The following is a 15,722-nucleotide window of genomic DNA, read 5'->3' as shown; positions in this document are numbered from 1 at the left end:
TTTTTTCCCTAAAAAATAGTCTTTGGGCACAAATAGGTTTGCCCATCTTTCCTCTCCCTTCTCTCCTCTTCCTCTTTCGATTTCTCCCATCTTTGCTTCGCCGACTGCTTCAGCCTGAGCGATGACCGGCACTCATCAGAGCGTGTTCGGACGCCGCTCCTCTTCATTTGGAGTTAAAGGACGCCGCGATGATGATGTGAAAGTGTGGCACGTTTAATGCCAAGCACGCCATCGACATATCAATCACTGCTTCTCCTCAGAGGTGGGTTCTGGTGCCGTCCCGGTAGGGGGCTCGCTGGTCGGGTTATTAAAATGTCGGTGGCGAATGTGCCGTGTGCCTCTAATGACAGGTCTGTCTGAAGTCTGGCAGACAGCACAGCAAGCCGCCTGCCACATTATTACTATCCCATTAGAATAAATTAGCATGATCAGCTCTGTAGGAGCAGCCTGGCCCGGGTTTGACTATATAGAAATGCCACGGGGCTCCGCTTACTGGATCCCATCTAGATAGGAAACTAGAGAGACGGGACAGTCACTAATCAATGTCTCATTATGTGATACAGCAGCGTAAATGACTGACAGTTGCAGTATTTCTGTAGTCATGTGGGGGGAACTAAGGCCTTGATCTGAGTGTGGTTTATCTAGGCCAACGCTAGCCAGAGCAAATGATTAACTGCTACGACTTGTGCTTTAGAGGCTTGTACAATTTGTTACTTTGTAGTTAAAAGCCGTAAAAGCACAATGAGTCACAGTCGCATCTCATTTAATGGCTGAGTGACTGTGACTTCCGACCCCCGCGCTTTTAAAAAAGAGCCCACAGCCGCCACCGAGCGGGTAATGGATGATAACAGCGGGCTGAAATATCAACAGTCACTCCACCTGTCCTGCCAAGCTTTTATCCCACGATTTCCTTTATTGATTATCGTCCGCTGAACTGATGCGCACGACTGCAGATCAATCCGTTCTCCTGTCAATGCCTGGCCCCGAGGATGCAGAGTCGATCCATGATGACTCTGTAGAAAGCCCATCAGAGTGTGACACCAGCGGGGAGACACACACACACGCGCGCACACACCCACACCCACACCCACACCCACACACACACACACACACACACACACACACACACGGGAACGACACACCTTCGCCCCGCTCTCGACTCGCTTCTTCCTCTCAGTGATGCAAACGGTGACCTGTGACCCCACGTGAGATGATCCTCCTGCAAACACTAGACGCTGCCGCAAAGTTTTAAGCTGCTGCACTGATTTCCATAACTAATCGCAGGCCGTATGCTCAAGGACATGCAGGGAGATTCAAATTCACCAAGAACTTTATGAAGAGAGCTGCAAGAGCGTCAAATGTAAAATAAGCTGATGGATCAGCATAAACTCACCTGAGATGCCTTATTTAACAAGTATCCATCAAGATGCCACTTCTTTCGCTTTGGCTGGGGAGGATAAAGTGTGCTGAAGCCATGAGCATTTTTTCTTTATCTCAGTTATTTGTGTTATCCAAAGGTGCGTTCACACCACGGACACAGGAAGTAGAGGGGTCAAGGCCCACTTTCTTTTTAAGGTCACGAATCACTGTATCCCCGCAAATGCTCCTATATTGCAACACGGTAAAAAAAGACGTTTCAATCATTCCCGTCCACCCCTTGCATGTTAAAACTGGAGGGTGTCAGAAGTGTTTTTGCTCTACAGATACGCTCTCATTTTAATCTGTGCAGCAGCTGTCTGCACGGCTCCGTCTCAGCTGTGTCTCACAGACGTAACCGCAACCTGAACTGAAGCGTTTATTTATGCTTCAAGTCTATTTTTTTCCGACAATGCACCCGTAAACGCGAGGTTGATGCCCAATAAAAAAGCACTGAATATTATATTTATCCATATTTTGCAATCAGTGTGTCGGAGTGTGCTGTGGATCTTTATCCAATCCTAATCAACCATTGTGTAGCTTAATTCAAATGAAGTCAAAGCGGTCTGACATCCAGCCCGCTACAGTTTCATAATGAACCGAAAACATTTTTACACTTCTCAATTAGTGGGCTGGCCCCTCACCGGGCGCATCATCCGGTGCGCCGCGATCGACTCTAGGTCGGCTTGGAAAGGCCGGGGGTGACGGTTGCGCGCAGCTCCGACCGTGAGTTTGACATGGCGAGAGAGGCAGAATTAGCAAACTAACTAGAAGACAGCTGGCTAGTTTGCTAATTCCACCATTAAGCACTGGTTACAGATAATGTGCCAGACAAAGTTGTCCCTCATCTGGCGATAGCAATGTGTTTTCCTCCGCTGTGACAAGCATTGAGTTGTTAAATTTGACTCATTTTCTCTTTTTCTCTATACTTTGTAACGTTACTACTCCACTGCTCGTTTTAGTCGATACTGCAAAATCGCACCTCAGTGAGTCAGCGACTTGCCATAAAAACAGTTTTATTTATACGGAAATTATGCCGCTACGATGGTTGCAAAGGCAACGGTACACATAAAAATGGACGCCACTCTGCCCATTCTGCTACGTTGATTTGACTGGGGATGTCCGTTCTACTCCTATTCCATTTCTATGGTTAACACAAAACTTGTGCAGTTCAAACTCTGGTGCATTTGCCCTTTGATTTGGTTCATTTAGGCCGGTGTGAAAGCTCTTAATCGAACTCCAGTGGGGACCACAAAATCCAGATTGACACCGCCCATAAAGGTGGTCCAGTTCCGTTGGGACTGGTTCGTGGTGGTGGAAAAGCAAAACAAAGTGATAATTTTTTTCTGATAGCAGAAATGTAATTTTATCATGAATTCATAAAAAAGTTAATCTACCATTAAATCCATCTGCTGATTGGGAACCGTCAAGGAAGCAATCTGTGTAAGCAATCAGTTCTATTATGCAAGATCATTTGGTAACCATGGTAACATGCATGCACTTCAGTATGTGCAGGGATTTCCTCTGATTAATCACACGCAATAATAGTTAAATGTGTTGTGTTTGTGTCCTACTCCGTGTGATTTGGTTGGTTAAAAAGTGAGTTATTGAAACACAGTAACTACCGGCCTTTCTTGTCCCATTTATATCTGTCCGTCATTATTTATGGCATATGCGGTCCAGTTGCAGTCTCAACTAATAATACTCATAATCAGTGATGTCTTCATGAGCTCTTTGTGACACTAGAGAACATAAATAGACACATTAGAAGCAGTAAAAGTACTGCATGCGTTCTACCAACCAATACCAATAGTCCTTACTACATTAACTAATGTGTCAAAATGAGAAATATAACAGCTTCAATCCCTGAGGAGTTACAGTATGTTAGCATTACTGATGGTTACCTAACGTTATAGTTCCCTCAAACAATGTATAATGAAGATACACATCAGAGGGGATACGCTGTAGGTATATGATGTATACATGTGTATACCCTGCACTATGCAACTGCTTAGATGACAAGCTAAACATTACCTAAAACTACATAGCCATATCCTCAGATTACGTTACATGAATCTTGAAACAGTGCACAAAGTAGACTAAATCTATAGCTAATATATTGCTACATGTTGCAAAATGACTTAATTACTCTATCATTAAAGATTCATCACTTGACATGACTGTCTGTCTGAGTCTCACTCCGCTCGACCATAAAATATGCAGTTTGTGCAACAAACTGGCAACCACTTGTTGTGAAGTGACTGCAATGAAACGGGGGAGAGAGAGTACTTTTTTGTGATTAATTCTTATGAAATGTAATTATTTATTAATATGTAATTTAGCTTTGGCAATAATGTAACCTGAACATTCATGCCAATAAAGCTTATTTGAAATTAATTGAATTGAGTGTAACGTCTAGTGGCTGAATGTTATCAATAGCACCTTTAATGTTTACATCTCTTTGCTTGTTTGTAATACGTCACCGAAAACGAACACTAAAAAGGAGAAAATGTGTCATCTTTAGACTGACTGAATGAACCAAAATGAGCCGATGCACCCAGATACAGCAGTAGCATCATCGTCTCCTCAGAGCATCACACAGTGAGCCAACTAGTAAGCAAACAGTCACTGTTCTCTCCTCTGCCAGGTGATAATAAGTGCCAGACACGAAGGGTATTCAAATGTCAACACTCACTTTGTTGCCCATGCTATTCATCATGAGGGACACCCACTAACATTTATTTTTTTTAACTTTCCTTATTTCTTTTTTGCTTTCTTTCCTTCTTTTATATGCTTCATTCACTCAATACTGGCTCTATCAATCTATCTATTCAGTTGTTAAGCTAGAGTAAAGATCCTGGCATCATATGAAACTACACAACCTAAGGAATCCATTGGTACCAACCATTTCATGCTAGCTTGACGAAAAGGAGGCTAAATAACGCTCCAAACTTGTGCTTCATTTTGGCGAAGAAAAACTGGCATGGCCATTTTCAAAGTGGCTCCTTGACCTCTGACCTCAACATATGTGAATGAAAATGGGTTCTATGGGTACCCACAAGTCTCCCTTTTACAGACATGCACACTTTATGATAATCACATGCAGTTTTGGGGCAAGTCATAGTCAAGTCAGCACACTGACACACTGACAGCTGTTGTTGCCTGTTGGGCTGCAGTTTGCCATGTTATGATTTGAGCATGTTTCTTATGCTAAATGCAGTACCTGTGAGGGTTTCTGGACAATATCTGTCATTGTTTTGTGTTGTTAATTGATTTCCAATAATAAATATATACATACATTTGCATAAAGCAGCATATTTGCCCACTCCCATGTTGATAAGAGTATTAAATACAAATGTCTTGTGCATATTTACATAGACATTTCCCTGAAATTCAGCATAACATATGTGTTGGCATTGGAAACGTCTTGCTAATTTTGCTACTAGCTAATGGTGACTGACACAACACTAATTCCACCTTTAAAAAAAAGTTTGTAAAGGGTTTGTATTTGCAGTCTTAAAATCAAAGAATCTATAGTATACAGAAATAAAGCCCTGTAGCAGCAAGAGCAGTATGTTTTGTTGTACGCCTTACATTATATACCTTATATGAAGAAAATACAGCGGGGGAATAGAACTACACACACAGAGAAGTCACAGCACAGCAACAAGCATCAAAGATGTCGCCACAAATATAAAAGGAATCGGTCAAACTAAAGATCTGGCAGATTACCTTCGGTGGTTCAGCAGAGTCCCGCTCGCACGCTTTTCCCTACACGATCCCCCTTTCTAACCTTGACCCAAGCAGCTCACTAACCGAATCACACCGATGAAGCGAACAGAGACGCATTGCATTCATGAGTTTCGGAATTAGTTTAGCTCAAACTCATTTCATCATCTGTGAAAAGTCAGCTCCCTGAAGTGTACTTACTCTCACAGTAGCAACCTACCCTCCCGACACAGAAATAGACCGACTGCAGACAGTTGCACACACACAACCCCCCCCCGCCACACCACCCAAAATAGGATTCATCACAGGAATAAATCTCATCACAGTCACCTAATTATAATTTGTAGGCAGGAAATGAATTAGAAGATGAGAAATGGGGAGAACCAGCCGTGGATGTGGCTTGAGTAAGAAGTTCATGTCAACAGCTCAGAGAGTGCGTGAACTTCAAATATCCTCAAACCCACATGCACACCCACACACACACAGAATGATAACAAGCCCTTCCCCAGAAGCTCTAACTAATAACTGAACTGATAACTGCTGGATAATATAGGAATTGGACATCCAACTCTGATTAAATGTTCTAATAAATGCACTGAGAATGCAGCAAAGGCTGAAATTATCATGATTAAAAGGTTCAATTTGTGTAATAATGTATTGTAGGCAAAGAATATGACTACAACATGAGTGCATGGATATTTTTACAAGATTTCTCTGACATTTTATTGCATTAATAGTTAATTAATAAAGAAATTGATATAAATAAAAAATAGAGCATTTGGTAACACTTTATAATAACCATCATCTATAAATGGTACATTTTTAGTTAATAGTTATTTTACTGTTAACAAACAATGACGTGATAGTTAATAATGTTTACTAATTATTAGTGATGCTATATTTGATGTTTATTTGACAGTTTATTGTTGCATACATTTATAACATTTTATATACTATAAATAAAATGTGTTAATGATTATGAAATGATTTGTAAACCTATAAGAAATTGTTTAAACATTACATAGAAAGATGGACTAGAAATTTGTAACACTTTGTTAATAATTGGTTTGGATGGCTATTATAAAGTTGCAACTGATGATTATAATACATCGTTAAATGGTTAGTAAATACTTTGTAAACAACAATATTTAGGTAGATAGTTAACACTTTGTTAATTGTTAATAATTGGTTTGTAGTCCATCTATCTATGTAATGTTTACGAATGATTTATTAAAGGTTTACAAATCATTTGGTAATTAACAACAAATACTTCATAAAGTATATAAAATGCTATAACGTGTGAACCAATAAACTGTTAATAAATAGTGTACTAATGTAATCAGAATGTAATTGTTCATCTCCTATCAGCTATGATACAACATATCATTTTTGAACTAATTATTTCGTATTACACAAACTAACAATAAATTAACAGAAAGTATAGCATTACTAATAACTAGTAAACATTATTAATTATCATTTCATTGTTTGTTAACATGTTAAATGATGGTTATTATAAAGTGTTACCGAGCATTTCTGAGTTATCATGTGATCTGGTTCATTTTATATCATCAGTTACTATACAAAGAGACAGACAGAACCCTATGTCCCTGTGTCACTTACCTATGGTGTAGCCTCTCTTCAGCTCGCCACACCGGGGGCTGCGGCGCTGGGAGTTGGTGGTGTTGTTTTCCTGCACGGCGAGGACGGTCGTTGTCTTGGCAACAGGTGGTGCAGCCTTGTTGAGGGGCGAGGCTGGCACCAGAGTCGGGGAGAAACCTTGACTGGCAATATCCACCGACTGTGACTTCTTCTTCAGTCTGCAGAGGGGAAACAAGCAAGCCGCAGAGGCAGAAAACGCTATTGTTATGTTTGCAAGATTGAAAACTATTACATGTGCCAATGCCGATGTGAATACACAGTGGAAATGTTGTTGACCTTCGCCGTTCAAGGGCAGGCCAATCAAAGCATATTTGCATCCGAGGTTGTTGGTGCCAGTGTGCTGTGTCACAGAAATGTAATCGTGCAAGACAATTTTTGCAGCGGCGAGGCAGTTGGGAGAAAGAATCAATAGGCTAATCACTCCCTTGTTAAGGGTGAATTTATTAGCACCACACTGCTCGCTCAGTGCACAGCCCTCTCTACAGTACAGAGGGATCAAACAGAGGGATACTGGAGGACGACAGCAGGAGTCCAGAGTTAAGACCTTTCTGGAGACAAGATATCAGTGAGTAATGACCTGAGGAACAAATGTTGGAGCAAATGTTTTGTATTCTGTGGTGGTGGAAATGTTGCATATGATCATTTATGCTTTAATTTCCTCCCATCCAGACTACTTTAACTCTCTTTTCACTAGTCTTAGCACAACATCTTTGGATTGTACAAGTTGTCCAGAATGCTGCGGCAAAGCTTTTAACCAGCTCCTCTTAAAAAGGTCTCCGGTAACTCAGCTCTTTATTTCTTTACACTGCTTCCAAATCGAATTCAGAATCCAATTCAAGCTTGCTTCGAGCTCAGCATGTTCAGGCACCTGGGTATATTAGAGATCTACTGCAGCCTTATGGCACTAGTTTAGATTGTGCCTCCAAAATGATGGTTCCTAAACTATAGACCTCGCTCCTTTTGGTCTTAAGAGTACGCAACAGATTTAGCATAGCGCCCCGTGAACATTGTCGGATTCACGTTGGATAGTTTTAAAAAAGAAAAGGATCAAAATACAGCAGAACCAGAAATATTGTTTATTCCGCGCATTCTTCATCTTTGTCAAAACCTAGTGCATCCATTACCCAGAATGCAACTGGACAACCAAGAGTTCGGTTCCGGCGGCAACGTCCGGGTCAAAAAAGTGAAGCCAATGCTGAAGTGCCTTAAACTTGCATTCTTTCTAATAGCCAGCAGGGGGCGACTCCTCTGGTTGCAAAAAGAAGTCTGACTGTATAGAAGTCTATGAGAAAATGACCCTACTTCTCACTTGATTTATTACCTCAGTAAACATTGTAAACATGAGTTTATGGTCTCAATCGCTAGTTTCAAGCCTTCTTCAATACAGCATGATGTTCAGTTAGTAAATTATGGTCCCATTTAGAGTGAAATAAACCATAGGGCGCGTTCATATGGACTCTACTCGTGAACACGGTAAACACGATTTGAAGGCACCATTAGAAATAGACTGCTTATGTAAAGCGTATCAAAGGTAGAGGCCTGCTGAGCTAGGTCAAATAAATCTGCCAACGACAACTCCTTAAAGCTTATTAAAAGGATGAGGAGATCCTGGGTTGGGTTGGTGCAGTTTATAAATGAGTTCACTGGGCTAATCTGAACAGGTAATCCCAAAACTCTCAGCAGCAGGTCTATCCACTTACATATGTTCTCGGATGTGTACAGACAGAATGCAGAGATACACTAACACACTGACACACAAACACATCATAACAGAAAGTAAAAAAAAAAAAAAAAACAAGATCATACTTTAGCGCTCCTGTAAAAACTTTGAGTACAAAAATGGCTCGTGAAACACCATCTATCTGTAGTCTGAAAAGTCCTGAAACAGCAATACAAGATTCCCAGCACTCCGCTCCCTCGCACACACTTTCAATCATTCCAGCAAAAACTGCTGAAGCGAACAGAATCTTTCTGGCCATTTCACCCAAGTGCCCATCCCCTGATGGACCAAAGCAGCACACATGACATAGTGTCTAACTGGCTAATGAAAACGCATAATCTCCATGGAAATGCTGTCCATCACCGTGTGTGTGCTCTTTTGAAATCGAACACGCCCAAACACGCCTCCTCCTCAGTCCGGAGGACTGAGGAGGAGGAGGCAAACAGAGTAGGCTGAGCTGTGAATAAACACCAGAAGAAATTATGTTCTGCTTCACAGAAGTGTTCCCCAAAGTCTATTTAGTCTAAAAGAAACACACTCACTGACCATTTTTCTACAAATATATTCACCAAAAGTAAAAAAAAAAAAAAGGCCTCAATGGACTGCATTCCTTTTTTATTTCTATTGATTTTTCTACCTTACTGTTTATCTTTTCCTCACAGAACTGCATGTGGAGGAAGTTTTTACAAACCTCAAGAAAGGCAGAGAAAGTCAGCTGGATATTAGGCTTGCCGAGGTAGTCGCTGTTACCGGTGTTACACGGTGTTCGGGCACACAACAATTACATTACGTACCCACCGCCCCCACCGTCGTTTTGCTTTTTTATAATAGAAATAAAACCCATTTAGTTCATTTTGGTGTATCAGCAGCGTGTTATCAGTACGTAGTCGGACGACGGATGCTACAAACTGAAAGTGAAAGTGTCTACTCCGTACTGAGTCTCAGCTCTGAGTAGCTGGAGTCAGATTTCACACACGGGATGAGAGAGAGTTGACAGAAAAGACGATGGCGGAGGATTTGGCATCGAAGCGAAAAGCAAAAGCGCCTATTTGGCAATATTTTGGATATAAACCCAATGCTATAAGGAAACCATAATGTTAATGAGGTAATCGCCGTGAGGAGGACGGAGTGGTCATCGCAGGTGTGCGGAGCAGCGGCGTTGGGTGGAAACCTGCAGCCTCGCAGTAAAGGCTCTACTGGAGAGGCCAAACACACATCCATCCAACGGTAAAGATCAAAGTAAACGCACTACACATATTGACCGTCATATTTTTCTTAAAATATCCAGTGTGATCGGTAACACCGGTGTTGTCGCAAGTTTATTAACCGGGGGGGGGGGGGAATTTCCTCACCGTCACATCCCTACTAGATAAGCCAGATTGTGCTAATGACTATTTTGAGGAAGCTGCCTGTTTGTTTGGATGGCACATAATGAGGTTGGAGAATGCGTGAGATCTGCTGTTAATGGCTGTGGAAGACGAGAGACAGACAGAGAGACAAAGACAGAGAGAAAGAGAGAGAGAGTGTCAAGCTGTGTGAAGTCTATCTCCACTCCCTGAGGAGTTGGTACTAATTACTGTCTCATCATAGAGCAGAAGCCCCTCTTCTAGCTCTGTTTCACTGAGCTACAAGGCCAAACGGCGGCAAAACAGTGTGTGTGTGTGTGTGTGTGTGTGTGTGTGTGTGTGTGTGTGTGTGTGTCAGAGATCAGATGAGAAGGAAGGATCAGAATCAGTCTCACAAAGAAAGATGGAAATGGAGAGGACACTGTAGTCAGGGTTATTATAGTAAGCTAAAACTGTGGACTCAATGAAGTCCTTTGAATTTAACGAGTCTGAAATGTGATGAGACCAGCAAACAACGTAAATCTGCCCACATTTTGCATTCAATATGACTATATTAGAATATAAAATATAAGGAAATACATTTTTAATAGAATTCTTCTATTTGTCCATAAAACTACACGTCTGAAATGAGGATGCTCGGTTGGTTGTTACATGGTCAAGACACACTATGGAAGACGAAGCACGACCTGCTCTTGTAAATGACAGCCAAAGTGCCTTCTGAGTTTATAACAGTGAGTGTCATATCAGTCCAATGCTAACAGTTCCAGTGCTCATGGAGGTAAACTGGCACTGACATGTGACAAACATCCCCGGCTCACTACTGTACCCTGATGCCAGCTCTAACAGCAGGAGGACACGGTTTGTTTTTCTCCTCGTTGTAACCCAAACATTGCACCTTCAGCTCTCCACTGTTGACTTTTTGTCCAATAAAGCTTGTTTTATTTGTTCTCACTGCAGTGGATGTACTGTAGGGTCAGCATTTTTCTTCTGCTTACAGGCTGCGTGGTGCCAACATTTCCCCCCGTGCCTCAGGCTCTGTACTCTGGTAACAATGTCCTGGTCACAGGTCTGTGTGGACCCACCGGGGGACAGCGGTCGCGTTCACACGACAGCGAGTCAACTGCACGACGAGAATGTGAAAAATGCTGTACAAGATGCCATTTCGGCCCCTTCTTTTTTAATTTCACGGATGTTTTTTTTTACACTTTGTGTGCCTCGAGGCCCCGTTAGGAAGTTGTGACCCTGCTAAGAGCTGACTTGTGCTCAGCGTAGTCCTTTCTAACGTACATCCCTGCTGTGAACACAACATTACTGGGCTTAAGGAATCACGACTCAGGTACTGTAAACCCTGAGAGCTGTAACTTCAGCTACAGTCCTCAGCAGCTTCCGCTTCTCATTGCTGTTAATGGAGCAACAAATGAGTATTATCACTTATCTAACTTAAGACTTTCTCAGCAGGTTTCCATTAACTTGTTAAGTGTACTGTAATGATGACCGAGCCCAAACGGCAACATTTTGGATTCAAAGCTATTACACAGAGCTATGTATATAATTCCAAACAAAGAGAATCATTACAGTGTGATTGGAAACTTCACGTGTCAAATTGTGCAAGCCAAATTACTCACAGTTGCACAGTCAATCTGAGTCTGTACCTCCGCTAAGGAGGTTATGTTTGGTTTGTCTTTTTGTCCGTTTGTCAGGCAAACAAACAAACTGACTTTGGTGGCTGTGGCCCAGGATGTAGAGCGGTCTTTCACTAATCAGAAGGTTGGGGGCTCGATCCCTGGCCACTCAACTTTATGCAAATGAGCCCGTCCAGTGCGACGCATCCGGCTCACAAAACTTGGACCAAGCTGTGAAACTAGGTGATCTAGTTCTAAAATGAAACCAGATTCAGCAGTGGCATATAGCCTGTCTCGCTCAAAATATTTTCAGAAGTAGATTTTGGTGGATTGTTTAGACGGAATATCAGAAAGTTTCCGAACAGGCTGCCATGTTGTTTCCTGTTTGAAACGAGGAGCAGAAAACCAGGGACCAATCAGGTGTCGTCCATGATAAAGTACTTCACCGCTTGAACGGCCAGTTTAGTGGAGCAGCGCGTTAGTGTCCTCTTTGGACCTGGTGGACATGAACCGCTGGATTTAACATTATAGACATGACCGCTGACTCTTTGTGTAACAATTTAGCCACAAATTCACAGACTGACCGTACACGGTCCAGACATATACTCAGTTTTTGACCGAGTCTTATTTTATTTTATTTAACCTTTATTTAGACGGATAATCTCATTGGGACATCATTGGTCTCATTCTCAAGACACAACAGACATTAAGACAGACAGGACATTCATACAAGACTAAAAAGAACATAAAAGTGCCAAAGCGGTAGTTTAAAAAACGATGCACAAGAGCAAATCCCCACAGACACTCTCTCCAAATTGAGTGTGATTGGTATGGGTGAAAATAAACAGCGTCGGATGCAATGCATACTGCATGAAGTGGACTCCCTGTTGTCCTCCATTAAGATAAAAGTGTGAATGCGCGGAGTTTCACAACCTAACTGATAATCCGTGAGAACACCACCACGCCACAGACGCACCCTTCTTAACTGTGAAACCCAGAAAAAAGGCCCGGGTGGGAAATTGCAGCAAGATTAAGAGGCTTTTCCTCTCACACCAGTGAGGAACTGGCTGCTCGAGATGCCGCAAGGTTTAATGTTGGGGTGTTTTTTTTTTTTTTCTTCTTCTACTGGGTAAATAGGCTTCGCCCTGAGCCGTGATTGCACCAATCTCCATCTCCCCTGCAAGCGAAGAGCTCATGAGCGCCAGAGAGGAATGAGAGGCGCACGTCAACAAAGCCACCAGCTCTGACAGATTCCTATCTATGAGCAAAATGCTTACACAAAGATGAATAGAGGGAGGAGAAACAAAATAATGAAGGCAAACAGACGCGGAGGCATTCTGTTTTCTACCTCGCTGTTGTGATTTGACCTGGGCCAGGAGGCAGTGGTATATCTGCAGCCCTGCCAAACTGGCATCACTAAGATTATCCGACTCTACTGGGATCCACGTGGTTTGGCAAAGGATGCATAAACAACAGGAAATTTGGGGCTAAGTCAAAACACGCTTATCGCTCCCCTACTAAGAGGGATTAGACCTAGAAAAGAGGGAGCTGCGTTTGCATCGCCTTCCATTCCTCCTCTTGGCTTCGCTTCCCTTCCCGTTGCTTGCCTTGCAGCTACGACATAACACATTTTTTTCTCAGGGAATCGGTGTTTACATATAGCAGCAGATAGGGTGCTGTGCTATATAAAGAATATAGGGAAAGGCTGGGTTGACGTCATACCCCGTTACAGTGCTGGCAGCACAATGACCCGGCTGACAGTAATGATGTCTTACAGTCCCAATACTCTCAATGCTGCTTATGTAACTATGAAAGGAAAAGGGAGGGAAAAACCTTATCGCATTCATGTATTGCGAAGGAGCCAAATTTAGTGAGAACACGCAGGGGTAACAAAAATGGGCTCTACTGATAAAGAAACATAATCAGTGACTAATGTTCAAGGATCTCATATCTTCATCAAGCTGTTGTAAGGTATTCAAGCTGGGCAGATGATGTCATTCTTGTGCACTGTACATATCCTTCTTTCAAAACTACAGGAACAGATTGTTTTTGTATCTTAAAACTTTAGTAAGCGGAACGTTTTTGACATAAAAAAATCCATAATAACCTTTCAGCATATTGAAATTCAAGTTCTCTGAGAGATAACGAGACTTCTGCACCTCCTCATGGCTCTATTTTCAGGCTTTAAAAAACCTTGACTTTGGCCAATCACAGGTCATTTTAGAGAGAGAGCGTTCCTATTGGCTGTGCTCCGGCTGGTGGGCGGTGCTTGGCATTTCATCAACAGATCTCAACATGGCTGCCGGGTCACAAACTTGTTTAACCGGAAATCAATTCTTCTTCTTCTTCTTTGCCACTCCAAAACAGTAGCCTTCACTGTGCCGTCGCCTTGGATGTATCATTGCTGCCACTGGCAACTACTGTTGTCAGAGCAGCGAAGAAGAACTGATTGCATGTAGTTTGTCACGTGATGATAGCAAACAACAACAGTGCGGTGCTAGCGGAGAGTGTAACGGTAGTCAGAGCGAGGAGAATGTCACCCAAACTGTGGAAAATCTGTTCATGTTTTACAAAGTGTTTAACCTGAGCCAGGCCATTGAGCAAAGATAGTAATCATATCACATCCATACATGGTCAGTAGTAAACAGCTGTTAAATAATAATAATAAAAAAATTATAATAATAATGATATTAACTAGATACAGTCTTTTATCAGGCTGGTATCGGATCGCTACTCGGTAACGACCGATACAAGTTCAGGTATTGGAATTGAAAATTACATTTATTGAAAAAATGGTATCGGAACATTTCTAGTCCTGTCTGCATGTATATGTTTACCCGTAGGGTAGGGTAAGGTATGTTTAGACATTTTTCAAAACAAATGCTGATACGATACCCGAGGTCTGATACCAAGATGATACTTTCTTAAATAACATTCCTTTACTTACAAGTGAAGAAGACTACAAATCTGAGCCAGCTTTACAGCTCTAAATAGTCGGTGATAATTTCAGTCAGTCAGTACCATAATTAAATTTGTTACCCAGCCCTAACCACCAGTCACTTTGTTTCACAGCCTTGGTTAATCAGTTATAAATTATAAAAACTAATAATGCCTCCTCAACTCGGATGAGGACTCATTCGGTTTACATAGAAGAACACGAGGACATGTCTTCTAATCCCGATGGAATAATCCCCAGAGTATCTGCTAATCATCTCTCGTCAACATCCTCTCGTCTTCACACCATACCATCGGACTCGTATCAAATTACTATTTGAAATGGATTGCAGGGATTTGGGTTCCTGCGGTCTCCGGGGCAGGCAATCATAACAAAACAATTGGACAACTGTGGACTAGCTTAAGCTTAATAAGAATGAGTCAGTCGCCGTCGAGGCTGTCAGACTGAAGCCGGGCTCCCGATACTGACACGCAGAAGGGAAGAGAGGGCAACAACAACCTGTGGCCATGCATGTTAATGAGGCCCCTCTGTTGCATCCGGAAGCCTAATGAAATACGGCTGGACCTCGCCGCTCTCTGCTCAGCTGTCGGACACCTCCGCATAATGATGTATGGAGCTGTACGCCGCATTACGCTCATCTGCCCCTTGCTAAATGCCAGAGCAGCAATTCTGTGTCAAAGGGTTATGTGGCAGTTTTGACCAATGAGGCTTTAAACTTAGACTGCCTCTGGATCTAAGTGGTGAGAGAAGCAGCTAAAGGCCAGCCACAAAGCACATAAAAAGTCAAACGAACTGAAAAGTCACAACCTGCGCTGCATCATTAATTCCCGTATCCTGGATCCGGGGCGCGACTGTGTGGATTTTACTAGAAAAACAAGCAAACGTTTGTCATTCAGAGTCTGGATGCGCTGTTTGAAAGCATCTGTCAAGTGCCAGTCCTTGAGCCGCAGTTGAACAATGCAATCAAAAAGAGAAGCCCACATCCCCGTCTTCTTATGTAAGACATTAAAGAGCCTTCCCATTACTGGAGGAGGGAGACGCATCGTTTCCTTGCTGAGTGGGTATCCATTTTGCATTCCCCCCCTCAGCTGCATATCAGGTTTGATGTTATTTTTCATTCTTGACACATCTCCTGTTCAGCAAATGCTTGTTTTTTCCTGTTTTTATTATTATTATTATTCTTTGAGACCCCCAACATTCTGTTTGACTTTTTGATGCCTCTCTGTGTTGTTTCCCATCGGTGAAGCCAGATGGAGGCCAGCTCCTGCAGC

At 42.3% G+C, this 15,722-nt stretch overlaps 1 protein-coding gene across 2 annotated transcripts in view; it reads right to left on the bottom strand.

Moving 5' to 3' along the window:
* oxr1a (oxidation resistance 1a) overlaps nucleotides 1-15,722 on the bottom strand; it is a 187,897-nt gene that overhangs the window by 104,384 nt on the left and 67,791 nt on the right. For both annotated transcript variants that reach the window (XM_037785297.1, XM_037785300.1), the window contains exon 3: nucleotides 6,769-6,965. In XM_037785297.1, the coding sequence (XP_037641225.1) occupies nucleotides 6,769-6,965 (197 nt within the window). The remainder of the gene's footprint in view (nucleotides 1-6,768; nucleotides 6,966-15,722) is intronic.

The sequence above is a fragment of the Sebastes umbrosus genome, chromosome 11, assembly GCF_015220745.1.
Source record: "Sebastes umbrosus isolate fSebUmb1 chromosome 11, fSebUmb1.pri, whole genome shotgun sequence".
In the NCBI taxonomy this organism is placed as follows: domain Eukaryota; kingdom Metazoa; phylum Chordata; class Actinopteri; order Perciformes; family Sebastidae; genus Sebastes; species Sebastes umbrosus.
This window is presented reverse-complemented; position numbering and strand designations above follow the sequence as displayed.